A 17,293-nucleotide genomic window follows, 5' to 3' on the forward strand; every position below is an offset into this window, starting at 1 on the left:
TTTTGCGCCAAACATACTGTTTGAAATTTGGCCAAAAAGTTCAGTCTTGACTCAAACCATAACACATTTTCCTACGTGCCCTTGTCACCCTTGATGTAGGGTTTAGAAAATGTAGCTGGACTTTGATGTTTTTCTTTGTATAAAAAGCTTCCATCTTGCCACCCAACCCCAGAGCCGAGACATAAGAATATGGGACACTGTTATCACATGTAGTACACAACCAGTATTCGGCAGTAATTTCTGCAGATCCTTTAATGTTGTTATAGGCCTCTTGGCAGTTTCTCAGACCAGTTTTCTTCTTCTTTTTTCATCAATTTTGAAGGGACAATCAATTCTTGGTAATGTCACTGTTGTGCCATATTTTCTCCCCCTGTTGATGACTATCTTCACTGGTATGTCCAGTGCCTTGGAAATGTTTTTTGTACGCTTCTCCTGATTCATACATTCCAACAATAAGATCCCATTGATACTCTGTAAGCACTTTGCAGACTATGGCTTTTGTTGTAAGAGGCAACTGAGTAAATGTCAAACAAATCCTACTAGAACAGTTGAATTTTATATGGGCTTGATCAGAGTCATTTTAATGATGGCAAGTGAGTACTGACTACTATTTAACATCAATTTGAATGTGATTGGTTACAGGTAGTCCTCGAGTTACGAATGGAATGGAGCCTGCCCATTCCATTCGTAACTCGAAAATTCATGGAAGTAAATCTCGTACCTCCAACAAGACCACTCCCTGCTTGTTAAGACACATGCAGCTCGTTAAGTGCGCATGAGGAATCTCAGGGTAGGGAAGGCCATGGAGAGCCTAGTGATGGAACAAGCCCCCACTAAGATGCCTCATGCTTCTTCCTCCCTTCCTGCTGCGGCGGACTCACTTGCCTTGCAATAATCCTCTCTGCTGCAGTTCTTTCCCTTTGAGGGAGAGGACAGTCGACTTGGAAATGCTTTTCGCGCTGACAATGGAAGCTCCGGGGTGCCGTAATATCGAGTGACTTCAAATACAAATTCTCTACAAAAGAGATCATGGCCCCCAGAACCTTCCATTTGGGGGGAGGGGGAGTGTTTGCTTCATTTGCATGCCTTTGGAGCAGAGCGTGGAATTGTAGTTGGCTGGTGCAGGAACCAATGCTGTCTGTGGCCTGGGTGCGCTGCTAGTTTGCGTACGTCGGCTTTAGTTTGAGAGCAGGAACCAAGCCTTCAACTGAGCAGGGAGGCATCACAGGGCGAGTCCCCTTGCACCTGCGTTCAGGCTGCTGACAGTGGCAGTGGCAACAGCCACCTGAGCGGCCACGATCTCCCCTCCCTAGCCAGCCAGCCATCCCGCCCAACCTACTTCTTGCCTCACTGGCCGGTGGTACAAATCCTGCCCACTCTTCTTGTCCTCCCCACCCAAGTGGCAGCAGCCGCTTGACTTTCTCCCCTCTGTCCAAAAAGAAGAAAATGGCGCAGAGCAAGATTGCTCTCAAGAAGACACAGGTGCTTTGCTTACTCGCATGTGCCAGCTTTATTGAGAGCAATCGCTCTCTGCGCCTCCACTTCTTTCCACTTTGATGGAGCAGAGAAACTCAAGCCGGCTGCCACTCAAACACTTTTTATCCAAAGGAGACCTGTAAGAGATTGGAAAGTCTGTGTAATTGCCAGTGGGGGGCTTCAGAAACGGAGCATTCCTTTACATTTCTGAAGCCCCCCATTAGCAGTCACATGGACCTTCCAATCTCTCTCAGATTTCCCTTCGGGGAAAAAGTATTTGCGCACCTGTGGGGCTATTCAAAACATAGCAAATCTTATGGCAGGAAGGGAGAGGGAAGCAGTTGTGGGGAGCGGTCGGTGCGGGAATAAGGCGAATGTTGCAGAGCCTCTGTAGTTGTTCGTAAGGGCGAACGACTGCCGTGGTGCTGCAATATTCGTAATTTTGGGACTTGCTCATGACCACTAGGGGGTGCTGATCGCGTAACTTTCAACAAGCGTTAAGTGAGCGCTCGTAACTCGAGGATTACCTGTATTTCCATGTCTTTACCTATAAGAGGATATGCACACTTACAGTATGTAACCATACTATTATAAGCTTGTTATTTTTATTTTTCCCCCTGAAAGATTTTAGTTTATTTTTCAATTGCCTTATACAGCTTATATCTTATATTAAAGATGGAAAAAATTCTGAAGTGATTTATCTTGGTCTGGTTTTTTTTATATATCTCAAAAACCTGGCATTTTAATAGGGATGTATAGACTTTCTGTATCCTTTGTAATCCACCTTAAGCTCTCAGAGAAGATAGATACAGGTATTGCAATATATAATACCTCTATGTATAAGACTTTATAAAACTTTTAAAAAAAACCTGTTCACTCCCCCCCCCCCCCCGGATCTTCAGAAGAGGAAGAAACTATGGCATCCGGTTTTCTGTGTATAGTATTGCACAGAGACCATCTCGCCTTTGTAGGAATACTTATTGGGAATGTTTGAAACTAGTAAGGCAGGTTATATTTGTAATTTCTGTCTTGGAAGTGTTGTTTTAAACTATGTGTAACGATGTTTCAATTTAAACAGCATGCTTCATAGTTCAACCTGTAAGTTCTTGTGTGCAAATTATTTTACAGATCTTTGATCTGTAGATATCATTCATTTTTCTTTCCTAATTTTAAAAAGTCATTTTCTCAATCTTTTTGGTTAGATCAAGTCTATACAGCATAAGCCTACAAGTTGTTTGTGGCTTCTCAGTATTTTTTAAAAATTCAGTAACTCTGCTGCTGCCAAATAATGCCACCATTACCCCCAAAAATATGCTGCTGAGTGTCTCCAGTGCATCTAGGCTCATCAACACTGCCAGCTCTATCGCCGCCCCAGAACTATATCTACCAATTGATGGATGGGAAGGCCAGTTATTCTTCCTACAATTATTTTTAATTTGTCAGTGGCCCTATTCCCCTGTACAGATTTTGGTAGGCCTGGGTTAAATCATAATGGGGACTAATTAATATGTTGATAAATAAAATGATTTTTTTTATTTAAAAGATTCATCCACTAATTCTAGTGCTCCTAATTATCTTTTTTTTTGTCCAACAGCCTCATGAATTTGATGAATGCAGATTCGATATTAGTGTAAATGATAGTGTTTGGTATCTACGAGCTCAGGATCCAGATCATAGGCAGCAATGGATAGATGCAATTGAACAGCATAAGGTATGGATTGTTATTATTTCCAATTAATATGTTATGGTGGTGAATTAGCTATCCCCTGGCTAACACCCTCCATATTTGCTGAATTTGTAACTTCCAGAATTATAACCCATGTGGCCAGTTCTGAGAATTGTAATTCCAGTTGGTGTAGAAGTTAATAAAATTAGAGGAGGCTGCTCCAAATTTTTGCGTAACAACTTGTGTAATTCGGTATGAGTAAAAACTAATGTTATAAAACATAACCACCAGAAACATCATGACATGAGGTTTTGAAATGAATAATACAGGTATATTAAGTTGGTATACAGCTAGTCCTTTACTTACGACCACCATTTGGACTATTTGTTGATGAAGCAGTCAACAAGCAAGACACACACATGACTGCTTTACTCAATAAATACAATCCCAGCACTTATTAAGCAGACAGAGCAAAATATCTACCTACCAAAGAGTTTCAACCCTGCACAGAGCAGAAATCCTCCTGGCAGATAGCCCTTTCACTCCAAAATGCTCCTGCAGCCCACCAAAAGATATCTGTTCCCCTCTGTGTACAGATGGGTAATCCTTAGGTGGGTTGCAGAAAAATCCTTTGTGGAGCTACAGGAACATCTCCAGCAGCCTACCAAAGGGTTTCCCTCTCTTCCATGCATGGAGTGGAAATCCTTCAGTGGGCTGCAGGAACAGAGCTGAAATCGTGAAGATTTCAGTTCATTCCTGCAGTCCACTGAAAGATTTCAGCTCCTTTTCGCTTGCAACCTTCCCTGCCATCTTCCCTATTGGCTTTGTGAAGAATCTGGCAGAGAAGATTGCAAATGGCAATATCACATGATTGTGTGGCACTTGCCAATTGGTCGTAACTGTGAGCTGGTTGCCAAGCACCAAAAAGTGTGTGTGTGTGTGTGTGTGTTTGTGTATGTGACATTTTACAGTGGCCAGAAGAACAGTGTAAGCAGCTTTTTCAAGGCCATGGTAACTGAACGTTCGTTAAATTATTGTTCAGAAGCCAAGAACTACCTGTCTTTAACATTTTGCCATTGAGAGACATTGAAGAAATGTTAATGAAATAATGGGAAGCTGTAAGGAATTACAGTGTGGTAATATGGAAAACGCACAGGAGCTATTATCTCCAGCAAGTGGAGTTTAAATTTTTGTCTGCACTGATTATAAATTTCAAAAGGATGTTGGTGTAGGAGGTGATATTTGAATACAATACAGTTTGCAAAGCTTGTAAAGAAAATCACTTGAGTGCTGCTCATTTGATCCTGATGTTGGATGTAATTTTTGTTTCTTAAAATGTCTTAGAACTGTGATTTGTTTTTTTTTAAAAGAGTTTTTCCTTCTAGTATGATGATTAAGAGTAAAAAAAAATTATAATCAGCTTTAAGATTAACTGTTCTAATCTTCTGATTTGGGTTTGAATACTGTCTTGTACTAGTGTGAATGACCAGGAGCAAATTTTTCAAATGCTTTTACAGGTAAAACAGATGGGGGGAAAAACCTCCATTTCCATTTAACAGCTTTTTTCTTTTTCTAGAGGAAAAAAACCCTATATTGCTTTTATTTGAGATCTTATAGGATGCCTCAGCATTACTCAAATCTTTGTAAAATAATATGCAAGAGAATACAAATAATCTTAAAATGAATAAAACTAAAGCCAGCAAAATCAATAATGTTCAAATAAATATTTAATAAGAGACATTTTAGCCAGTTATAAATTTAGAAGATACATATTCTATGAAATAGCATTCCATAGATTAAGTGCTCCTAATTCTTGGAAATGACATAATTCAGATGGTCCTTGACTTATGACTGTTTAATGATGGTTCAAAGTTACAACAGCCTTGGAAAAACTGATTTATGACATTTACTTGGACTTTGAACCATTGCATCAATCTTGTGGTTGGATGATCATAATTTTAAGCACTTGACAACCGTCTTGTGTTTACTAGAGATTGCAGCTTGCTGTGCTCACATGATTAGTTTGCTACTTTTTTTGCTGATTCCTGGCAAAAAAGAATTGCTAAATTTGGTTAAACATTGTGTGATTTGCTTAAAATCTGTGAGATTTGCTTAAAATCACCATAGAAATTGTCATACAATTGGATCTGACATATACAGCCGCAGTGAGTTACGACAGAAATTCCAGTCATAAGTCAAGGATTGCTGGTAGATGTGAAAAATAAATTGTCAAGAAGTGTGACTTTTAATTAGAATTTTTGTCAGTTAAAACCTCTTTTTTCAGAGCTAATCTGATTGATACACAGTCATGTGCATACATGCTTCTTAGGTCTCATGGTTGCAGCAAGGGTTAAAAAGTGCTGGATCTATGAAAGTGATATATTCAAAATGTTCTACAAGAAGGAATGTGATTTTCTGAAATGCAAATGAATTCCAGTAAGATTTTGGAAGTACCTGACAATGCATTTCTCCTTTATTTTCACAAAGCAGATAGTTTTCTTTCATTTGTTCCTTACAAATTTCATATAAAATATAGAGCATAAAGTAGGCCTACCAAATGAATGTGAGAAAAATATAAGAAATTAGTGTCCCTAGAATATACAGGACTAAGACCACTTAGTGTTTTAAAGACAAAACAAGCATTTTTGAAATAAGCCTAGAGGCAAATAGGCATATAGTGCAGGTGAGTAAAATGTGTCTTGATCTTTGCATCTTATTCGTAAGGAACCAGCATCTCAAGATACCATGGTTATTTCTGAAAAATGCGTGTTGAAGATGTAATGTAGCAATTTTTGAAGGAAGATTGATTTTCGGTTCACATACTTGAATAGCCTAAGTCACAGATTCATATTTTTAAGTAAATGTACGCAGGAACTGTAAATATAGAGGGTTTTTTTTGTTAAGCTTCTTGTGCTAGTAAGTTGCAACTTTGGTATATTAGTGTCATTTTTTTCAGATATGTATGAATGCATATGTTTTCTATAACCATCACCCCCGAAAAAATCCCAAGGCAATTTACAAAATATACAGTTATTTACGTTGAAGCATTAGAGTTCAAGCTCATAGTCATACCAAAATGAGCTGCTAAGAACTATGTGTGAAATTAAAACAAAATTTAACTCATCCTGTGATTTTAAGTCAACAGTCGAAATAAAGTCCTTTAAAGAAGACAGGTGAAGCTAAAGTTTATCTTTAATCATTCTCAATGTCAATATTTTTCAACATTTCTTAGGAGAAATATGGAAGTGGTTTGCAATTGTCTTGCCTTCCCAGTATAGTCTATAGCTCAGATACTTTCAAGTATTAATTCTGCTTGACCTATTTTGGATCTGCCAAGGTCAGCTAAATGCTGCTATATTTTATGACAGAAACTTTTACTCTATATTTAAAAGCCTATAATGCTCACTCAATAAGCCAAGTTTCAATTTGGAGACCACAATTGAAAAGGTTTCTGTGCCTTATGGCTTTCACCAAGGTGCACAAAATAAATACTCAGACTTTTTCTCTTTCTATTTCTGTCTCTATACCAGGGCAGGCTAATATTGATGGATAGGGCCTTTGCGTAAAACTGCCCAAAAAATTAAGGCTTAATATCAGGTTGGCAAATGGTATAATGCCAGCCACACTTTAGAATATTTGGAAATTTTTGAATCATAATTAAAGACTTCATAAAGGATGTATTAGAGTAGCCTAGATCAGAGGTCTCCAACCTTTCTCAGTTGACGGACCGGAGAGAAAGGGAGGGGGAAGCTTTTTACACGCACACACAAACGGGGCTGCAAGCACGTGCGATGCAAACAGGGCGGTGCAAGCGCCCATGTGACACTCACTAGCACTGCCCTGTTTTTGCCATGTGGCGCCCCATTTTTACCATGTGGCACCCGTTTTTATAGCAGCGGCAGTGCTAGCGCAAGTGGGGGTGAGTGCATGCACATGCGTGTGCACACTGGTCAGCCTGTTCTGTGGCCCAGTGGCCAGCAGGCCATGGCCTGGTAGTGGGCCAAGGCCCACAGGTTGGGGACCCCTGGCCTTGATAGCAAGGTTCATTCTGTTCAGATAAAGTCTTACTAAATTATCCTAAGTTGGTGTTATCTGAGGTTTATCTGTTATTATAAAGTGAAGTGAATCTGGCCTTGAAGCCAGACTGTAAATCTTGTTTAAAGTCATCTGTAAAACATCTTCCTAAAAGACAATTGTCTTCTTTTTTTAAAGATACCCTTTTCTGTTTTACTTTTCTTCTCAGAAAGTTGAGAAGAAATAAATTATGAAGTGCTTTACTTTAGTTGTAAATATTCATATCATTACATTGGACACTTTTTATACAAAATCATTGTTTCCTATGCTAGTAAATTTAATATACCACATCTTACATAATGTTTTATTTTCTTGGAATAACAAAATTATTTCAGATTTATAAAGGATCCTTTAAAAGTTATATCATCCTTTCCAAAGTTTTTTTTCTTTTCGGAGAAAAAAAGAGAGCAATAATACCTGAGCATTACTATATTATTTCAGCACAGATAGTGTCTCAAGTCCTGTAAAGCCTCACTGTATGATTTTATGGAAACATGGAGAAGACCTGATGTCAAAATATGGCCTGTCTACCTATAAATAAATATAGAGAGCATAATATTAATCTGTTTTATCCTGAACCTTCTTGTAGTGTTCTGTCTTCAAAGAACAGTTTCTAAAATAAAAACTATTTTAGATTTGAGAATTCAAAATGCATGTAGTTATCTAACTTTTATTTATGTAACATTGTATGTGTTGTGTTATACTGTAACTGACATTCTTATTTAAAAGATAACAGATCAAAAATTTTCTCTGTCAACATACAACATGAGCAGGTTTGCTGTTGTATGACAATAAAGATATTAAAATTCTCTGTTTTAATGGCATGACAGCCAGTGACCCATTGGGTCATTGTTTTAGAGATATTTCCTTAGCTAGACAATGAAGCAAAATGTTCAAGGGCAAAAAGCAGTGGGAGTGTCTACTAAACAATTGATGGGAAGGCCAGTTATTTTTCCTACAATTATTTTTAATTTGTCAGTGGCCCTGTCCCCCTGTACAGATTTTGGTAGGCCTGGGTTAAATCATAATGAGGACTAACTCGTATGTTTATTTTATTTATTTATTTTATTTTATTACATTTATATACCGCCCTTTCCCTGAGGACTCAGGGCGGTTTACAGGGAATTAAAAACCAACAATACAAAAGTTAAAACCAGTTTAAAAAAGATTAAACTTAACCCTGTGCAAATAAAACCCCAGTTAAAATAAATTAATCCTCAGCCTGGGCCAGAGAGCTCAAAGAGCCAGGTCTTCAGGCCCCGGCGGAATGAACGGAGGTCGGGGGCAGTCCTCAGCTCCACTGGCAGCTGGTTCCAGAGGGCAGGCGCCCCCACTGAGAAGGCCCTATCCCTGGGCATTACCCGCCAGCAATCTCTTACCGGTGGGACCCTGAGCAGACCCTCCCTGTGGGAGCGCACTGGACGAAGGGCACTTGATGCTGGTAGCAGGTGTTCCCTCAAATAAATAAATTGATAAATAAATTTGATAAATAAATGTTGATAAATAAAATGTTTTTTTTATTTAAAAGATTCATGATTCATCCACTAACAACTTCCTACCAGCTTGACTATGGCTGACTACCATCTGGCAGGCAGTGGTGGGACCAGTCTACCCAACTCTGTGGGCTAGGGCAATATTGGTCTACACCTGATCCCCAGCAGCTGAAGGAGGGACCAATCTACCCAACCCAAAGGACTAGGATGAGATCAGCCTACTAAACCTTTGGGCAGTGGTGCAGCAGTACAGCACAGCAGAACTGAAGCAGTCACAAATTTAGCAAATTACAATTCCACTGGAGTCATCAGTCCCAGATTTTGGACCCATTTTATAAATTTACCCCATTTAAGATATCTTAATTCAAAAATTGTTGCCTTATGATGCACGGTTTCACCTACTTAAAGCTTATAGACACAAGAGTTTTAATAGTATACAAATGTAAGATAAGATATGGGAAGAAGAGGGGAGAGTGTATTTTGAAAGAAGTTACTATAAAGATAAATGAAAGGAATATGAAATTGATGTACTTATTTAATTTGAAAATATGTAGTTATCTCTGGTAGCTCTTAATACATTTTTGCTGATTAAGATAGATGAGGCTGTATTTGCTTTTAAATTAAAGACAAGATATCGGATGAAGAGATTTTAGATTGAAATGTTAGAGAAGATAAGTTACTGAAATTATTATTATTTATTATTATTATTATTATTTTGTATTTTTAAACTTATATTTTTTTAAAAAAAATTAATAGAAAATATATGAAAGTTACACAGTAAAACGTCTATTTTTAACGTGCCAGCAGAACAGGGCTTTGAACCAGGAGCCCAGAACTCCTCTGAGTTGAATGAGCAGGGAGCCCATAAAATGCATTAGGATTTGCTTACCACATTATGAAGCAAGATATGTGGGAGTGCTGTCTCCCAAAAGACAATTTGGACCACAATCCAATATTGTCCAGCCCCTTTGCTCTGTTTAGTCTGGGGAGGGTTTATAGGTCCATTATATCACTTCATTTCTTGTGTTTGATTTGTGCTGAACAAGGCTGCTTTGTAAGAAGCTCCCCTGAGATTCTGATCATTGTGACTTACATGAATCAAACGAAATGTTAATGTGAAAGTATTCTTTGAATACAAAGCCTAGAGGCATATCCTATGCCCACTTTAACTGCCCCCTTGTTTGGCTATTTCCAGCACTATATTATTTGTTGGAGGGGGAATGCTATGAAGTGAGAGAGCGTAGTCCACTGAAATGACTACTTTGTGGCTTTCTTGTTTTTCTTCTTAGGACATCAGGTAATGTTAGCATTAGCTTATAACTAAGGCTAGCCCTGAAGGGTGCAGGCAAGGCTTTTGTGTAACTTTATGATAATAGACACTTCAGGTGAGATGGATAAATTTATGCAGTTTATTAATTAAAAAAGTGGCCACTTTATTGTCAGAGGGTTTCTTCCTAATATTTTTGTTGTTCTTGAGTGCTCTCAGCCGTGAATTTGGGGAGTGCAGCCCCAGAATGTGCAGAGGACACCAGGTTAGGGGTAGACTGTGCTCTGCTTCTATGTCTTCCTACATAAAAGGCTATTAAGCAGTGTTTAGATTTTGTATTGCTGATCTCTTGATAGAGTTAGGGTTTGTTCAGAGCCTTCATGGTGGTATTAATCGGTAATTCTATTCTGTTTTTAAAGGTAAAATCTTAGCCTGTCTGAGTTACAGCTTGTATAATTTTACTTTAAAAAACCTGAAACAGTATAGGATTTGCTGCTGAAGTCAGAACATTTGTTAACCACCAATCATTTAAATTAGGAAGTCTTGAAAACATTTAAATGTAGACTTAACTGGAATGTAATGGAGGCAGGATAAAGGTTACTGCTGGACTTTGACCAATAGTAACCTCTATGAATTGCTTCATATTCTTTTTATTGATGCCATCTAGTGGCTACTATTGGTAGAGGACATTGTAAATTTTATTTTTTCCTCAAGTTTGCTAATTGTGTTTGGATGTGATTCTGTGTTATAAATAGAATAAGTAGAATTTTATTGATGTGACATAAATGTTAAATAAATAATTCACTTATATGAATGTCACTTGGATAGAGCTAGCTGATCAGCAATTTTTTTTGGCCTTTTCTTATGGCTTTTAACCATCTTGCGTGATGAGCAGTACTTGAACGCTTGCAATACTTCTGTAAAATTTCATTTGGTTTAATAAAAGCATTATCTCTTTGGATTCTGCTTTATTTTCTCTTTCTCTCATGGCCAACCCAGTTACTATTGCTTTTTCTAGGAGTTAACGAGAATCAAATAGGAAAAGAAGTACCAATAAAGACATATTTGTTAATGCCCAGTATTGGAACAAAGATTTTTATATTTTTGCATTTAAAGTTATAAGTGATCTTTGTAAAATTATTGTGAGGTAAAGTCAAGAAGAAGCAATTGGTTGGAAATGGCTGCTGTACTTTGAAAGAACAGCAAGTATAAGAAAAGTTTGAAAATGAAGGATAATAAAAAGACGATGGAAAAGCAAAATGAGTAAATGGTATGTTCAAATGTAGTAAAGACCTGGATGGATGAGAAAGGAAGAATTTGAAAATGAAGGGATAGACTCAAAATAATTTTTAAAAAGAATGATGAAATGTAGAAAAAAGTAGAAAAATAATGTGAAAACGGGATGAAAGGAGAAAAGTAGATAGTTCTGGGAATCTTTAAGAGAAAAAAGGGAGAAGCAGTAAAACATCATGGGTATAAAAAACCCTGAGGTTTCAGAGTTCAAATAGATCAGAGAGGTACTACAGTCACAAACAAATGAAAAGGAAGAACAGGTGTATTTATTGTGGCTTAGTTATCTAATTAACTTGTTCTTTAAACGCATTTAATTGCAGTCCTAAGTCACAACAGCAAAAGGCGTACCTTCAAGATATCATAGCAAATTTGTCCAAATGGCAAAGCTAGGAATAAATATATGTCTTGGGATAAACAAAATGGAACATTTCAAAACATTTCACGACAGATTGGGAGATCAGTAGGCTAATGGAAGAATTCAGAGGTAGAAAGCGATCACGGTTACTAATGTTTACCCAATGTTGCTGCCACACATAGAGATAGCAATGTCCCGTGTGTCATCATCATACATATGGTGTACTGGGTTGTGCACTGCACTATCATTTCTATTCTGCTGTGGCTACAAGTTAGAAACCAATAGTTACATAAGCCATCCTTGCCTTAAAAAGACAAGATTTGGATTCAAAAAAGTGGAGAGAATTAATTTTCCTTAATGTTAAAAATGTAATAAGACTAAATAATTTCCTAGCAGAAAAATCAGACATAGGACATGTAGGAAATAGTATTCAAATTTAAAAGAAAAGAAGAAACAGGTAAATTGGAGGAATTAGAACTATAAATGAAACTACAGAGGAAGAAAAAGGAATTGCTTCAGAGGAAGAAAATTAGCAGAATCTTAAGGTTTAAAGATAGGAAGATAAGAGAATAGAAATACTGTATAGAGATAGAAAATTAAATAGATTTTGGCAGATCCAAGAAAATCTGGTTTATTTATCTACAGTACTGAAACTGCTTTGATTGAAAATGTCAGTTTCTTGTTGCTATTTTTTTTAAAAAAATAATCTACTCTGTTCCCCCTTCCTTGACTCATATTCTGCTTTTGACAACAGATTATCTTCTCTTTCTGATCTGTTCTTTGCTGTTTATTTTCTTCCTTGCTGAATTCCCAGAAATTCTTTACTTGCCTCCATACTAACCCTGTTCAGTAATTCCTCATAATGGCTATATGTGGTTATCCCCCTTTCTGCATTTCCTCTCCTTCTCTGTGACCTATCCTCTGCAGCTTAGTCATTATGACATAAGAGTCTGCTACATTTTATCAACATTTTGCCCTTTGCGCCTCTGTTCAGTATGCATATCATGCCTCATCTACTTCAAGATCATCTTCTAGTAGCGTAAAGATTCAGGTTCAGCCTGTTAATTCTCTAAGCATGTGTCGGTGATTGTACTCTTTGCCTGTCAATTTGATGGATACACTCTTCTTTAATACTAGAGTCAGATTTTTTGAAGATTAAAGCAGCCTTTTCAAAGACCCTGTACAAAAATAATAAAATCTGATTGTTTTTAACTAAGTAAATCAAGAATTGGCAATGTTGCACTCACAAATACCATGGCTCCACCAATATCCTTAAATGGTGCTAAGTGATCTTCAATCACCAATGTAATTTTAAAGTATTTGAATTCATTGCGTTTTATTTTACGAAAAATAATATGAAATTGCTTAATGGTGCCTGCCACATTAAAACATGTCTAAATAAGCTGTTGTGCAAAAGAAATTAAGTTTGACTATAAAATGGGGAGAAAAATTGTCAAGCATCCCAGCATAATGAAAACCTAGTCTAGGTGGCACTCTTGAGCTTTGTTTGAGAATCTGGATTGTTTCTATGTGTTTCATATACTACAGGTAGTCCTCGGCTTCCGACCACAATTGAGCCCAAAATTTATGTTGCTAAGTGAGACATTTGTTAAGTGAATTTTGCCCCATTTTATGATCTTTCTTGCCACAGTTGTGAATTGGGCTGGGAGGGAATGACTGACCCAAGGCTACCCAGCTGTCTTTCATGGCTAAGGCATGATTTGAACTTATGGTATCCCAATTTCTAGCCTGGTGGCTTAACCACTAGACCAAACTGTCTCTTTGTCTGTTTGTTAAAAGTGGCTGCAGTTTGCTTATCACATTCTGGATAATGTGAAAGATGAGATACCTTCAAGCTGTTTGCTCAAGTTTCCACTATTGAAGGGCTGCATGATGGGGGAGAGGAGAGAAAAGAGAATAGGAAATATTATTTAGTTAGCTTTAATGAAGATCTATTTTTCTCCTTAGTTTTTCACTAGATAATTTCTGGAAATAAGCTTGACTGAAATCACTTTGCCATTCATAATAATCTTTCCCTTCCTTTCCTACAACCAGCTAGGTTTTCAGGTGAGAGCTTCTTCATTTAGTATGTATTAAAGTGGTATATACATATTTTTTCTGCCTTTCTCTAGTCCACTTTTTTATTTTAGAAGCAATTCATTTAATGAAGGTCTGCCTCTTTATTCCATAACTAATGCATGTATTTGTTTTTTAGACTGAATCTGGCTATGGATCGGAGTCAAGCTTGCGACGTCATGGCTCTATGGTATCCCTTGTATCTGGAGCAAGTGGGTACTCTGCAACATCAACCTCTTCATTCAAGGTTAGATATGAAAAACAGTGTAACCTATTTCTTTGTACATAATGTGTATAAAATTAAACCCTGAAAATACCTTGCTAAGGTAAGCTTTATTGATGAATTCTGTTACGTTTTCTCATGTAGCCAAAAATACATGGGGTCAGAAACAATGTACCTGAATATCACTTAATATAGAAGGAATAGGGAATGATCTTGAAGGATAGGAGATGGAGCTACTACCAAGGCAACAGACAGAAAAAGGTCTCAAGCCCATTCCTAGAAACTAATTTGTGTAAATATCTTAGAAAAACTTCCAGTTCACACCAAGATACAGGGAGGGAAGAGTAAAGTGCATTCAGACTTTAGATTTTGTATCTAAAGCTATTACAATAAAAGTATATGACCTACTTGGCTTGGTTTGTTAGGCTGGTTATTTATTTCCCACCTTTATTATTTTTATATGTAACTCGAGACAGCAAACATATCTAATACTCCTTCTTCCTTCTATTTTCCTTACAACAACAACTCAGTGAGGTGAGATGGGTAAAAAAGACTGACTGGCCCAAAATTACCCAACTGGCTTTCATGCCTAAGACTGGATTAGAATTCACAGTCCCCCGGTTTCTAGTGCCTTAACCACTAGACAAGCTGGCTTACAGGAATGACCCATTAGCACAAGATTGGGTGGTTGTTTGATAGGGAGGCTCTTTGACTGGGAAGAACACTTCATTTTTTAAATAAGACCTATGTGCCTCACAATTTAATAGCTGTCTGAATTCCTCTGGCATTACTTTAGAACAATGCTATATAACTCTCAAATGTATGTTTTTTGTGCTGTTCATAAAGAATTATACCAAGCCGAATACTTGGTTGCATATGTAAAGGACATTTTAAAATGTTTATGGTCATTGAATTAATGGACAGGATACATAAAATGTTCATATAGGAAGATGATCTCAATAACTTAAATATACAAACATTGAAAGTATGTTGAAAGTCTATATGTACTGAATTAACACATTGTTAAAAGTAGGAACATATATTTGGGTTAGTATAATTGAACTTTTTACCAACAATTTTCAGAAGGGCCACAGTTTGCGTGAGAAGCTTGCTGAAATGGAAACCTTCAGAGATATATTGTGCAGACAAGTTGATACATTACAGAAATATTTTGATGCCTGTGCTGATGCTGTCTCCAAGGATGAACTTCAAAGAGATAAAGGTATTAATTTAAATACGTTTAAAGTAAATGATTCTGTCACTCTAAAATGGTATATATTGCAAATTAACATTCATTTTAGGTGGCATAATATGATCTTATAAAACTATAGTGACTATAATGCAGGGGTCCCCAATACCTAGTCCGTGGAGCAGTATCGGGCCGCGGCAGACCAGCAACCAGTCTGCGCAAACAAGCAAAGCCCCATCCGCAGGATACAGGCAACACACAAAACCACGCACCCTCTGCGGAAAAACCTCTCTCCACGGAATTGGTCCCTGGTGCTGAAAAGGTTGGGGACTTCTGCTATAATAGACCTAGAGCAGTTTCATAGTGAGCTGGGTGTTATCCCTGTTGGTCTGCTTCATGTTCCATCCAAAGCCTTGGTTGCTGATCAGAATAAGGTAGCTGAGGCCTTTGATTGGATCATGCCCATGTGACCTGTCTCCTGTCAAGGATTCGTATTGAGACCTGTGTTCAAGTAGTAAGAGCAGTGAAGTCCCACTACTTCTCTGCCCTTATTGTCATGCCTTAAGCTTGTTTCAGGTGACACAGGTCCACCTGGTTTAGGGAGGTGTGGAGATCCTCTTAAAGGGGTGTGCAGAGGAATTTGTGCAGCATCTATCAGATAAAGTCACTGGGATTCGTTCCCAGTTGGATGGTGGTCAGAGGTGAGGCCTAGAGAAGAGTCTTGCTGGTTATCTGGGAGTAGTTTGAACCTGTTGGATCTGAGGAAGTGCACAGACTCCTCAGGACTGTGAGCTTGGCCACCTGCTTTTTAGATTTATGCTTGTCATAAGTGTTTTTAATGTGACCATAGGGTGTTATGTGAGTGGATTCTAGTGGCGGTTATTTGTTCTTTGAGTGAACAAAGTTCTTTGCCTCTTAAAGAGATGGTGGTTTGCTCCCTCCTCAAGAAGCCATAGCTGGATCCCACCATATTAGACAATTTTTGTCCAATGACTCACCTCTCTTTCTGGGGGAAAGTGATAGGAAAGACAGTTACATAATAGCTTCAGAGGGCTGTATCCTTTACAGTCAAGATTCAGATCCGGGTATGGGATAGAATGGCATTGATTGTGCTTTTGGATGACTTCTGGTATGGGTGGGTTGGGGTAGTACAACCATCCTTCCTCTACTTGACTTAGCAGCTTTTGATACCATCAACTAAAGTGTCCTTCTGGATTTGCTCAGTTGTGCTGATTTGCCTTCTTTCTTCAAGGTCAATTCCAGTCTGTGATGATTGGGGAGGGGACATTTGTATTTTCAGTGGGAATTTAAAAGTATATAGCAAATGAAGTCGTAAAATGAAATCAGCATACTAATAAGGGGTACGATTAAAGATCACTTTAGCTTTATTGCTTAACTGGTGTTTCACAATAGCACTCATCTCTCCCCACCTATCCATTAGTAAGCTGAATTATAACTATTTCTTCTAGCATTTGAATTTTTAATAATATTAATTTCCTACTTGGTGTGTGCACAATATAGAACGTGTACAGGTATGAATGTCTAGTAACATGCATAGAATTTATATTTCACTTGGATATTGATTTAGTAAAATGTTTTCATGGTTTAGTAATAGAGAAGTGCTAGCCACCTGACACAACATTTGATATACAATTATTTCTCTGCTATCTTCTGATTCTATGCTAATGCACATTAGTAATTGATCTATTTCTTTGTTGTAGTGGTAGAAGATGATGAAGATGACTTTCCAACAACACGTTCAGATGGGGAGTTTTTACATAATACTAATGGAAGTAAAGAAAAATGTGGGTATATTTAAATACATAATATAAGTGCTGTGGTGAAATAACAATCCTTTGAGTAAATCATGAGTACATCATGAGGTAATTTAGCATTGTATGCTAAACATGCCAACAGAATCGTTTATATTTTAATTAAATATTATTTTATTTTAAATGCTCAGAAGATATGCAATGTACTAATTATTTACATTTTATAATTTTAAGACATTTTACTTAAAATTATAAAGCTGTAAAAGAAATTAACATTTCTATAGAGACTTGCAATGCTATCTAATATTTACCAAATAATTGTTATTGAATTCAGTAGATTTACTCATGTAAATGGATATAGGATTGAATCATATATTACATTTAACTAATACAGATACTGAAACCATTT

At 37.3% G+C, this 17,293-nt stretch overlaps 1 protein-coding gene across 3 annotated transcripts in view; it reads left to right on the forward strand.

The window, feature by feature from the left end:
* The window catches only part of CERT1 (ceramide transporter 1), a 66,731-nt gene that overhangs the window by 17,975 nt on the left and 31,463 nt on the right, over positions 1–17,293 (forward strand). For all 3 annotated transcript variants that reach the window (XR_014025210.1, XM_081318396.1, XM_081318397.1), the window contains exons 3-6: positions 3,071–3,187; positions 13,840–13,947; positions 15,007–15,145; positions 16,834–16,917. Coding sequence is in view for 2 of the 3 variants with exons in the window: in XM_081318396.1 (XP_081174522.1) it covers positions 3,071–3,187; positions 13,840–13,947; positions 15,007–15,145; positions 16,834–16,917 (448 nt within the window). In the remaining variant the exon portion in view is untranslated. The remainder of the gene's footprint in view (positions 1–3,070; positions 3,188–13,839; positions 13,948–15,006; positions 15,146–16,833; positions 16,918–17,293) is intronic.

This window comes from Vipera berus (genome assembly GCF_964194415.1).
Source record: "Vipera berus genome assembly, chromosome: 2".
In the NCBI taxonomy this organism is placed as follows: Eukaryota; Metazoa; Chordata; class Lepidosauria; order Squamata; family Viperidae; genus Vipera; species Vipera berus.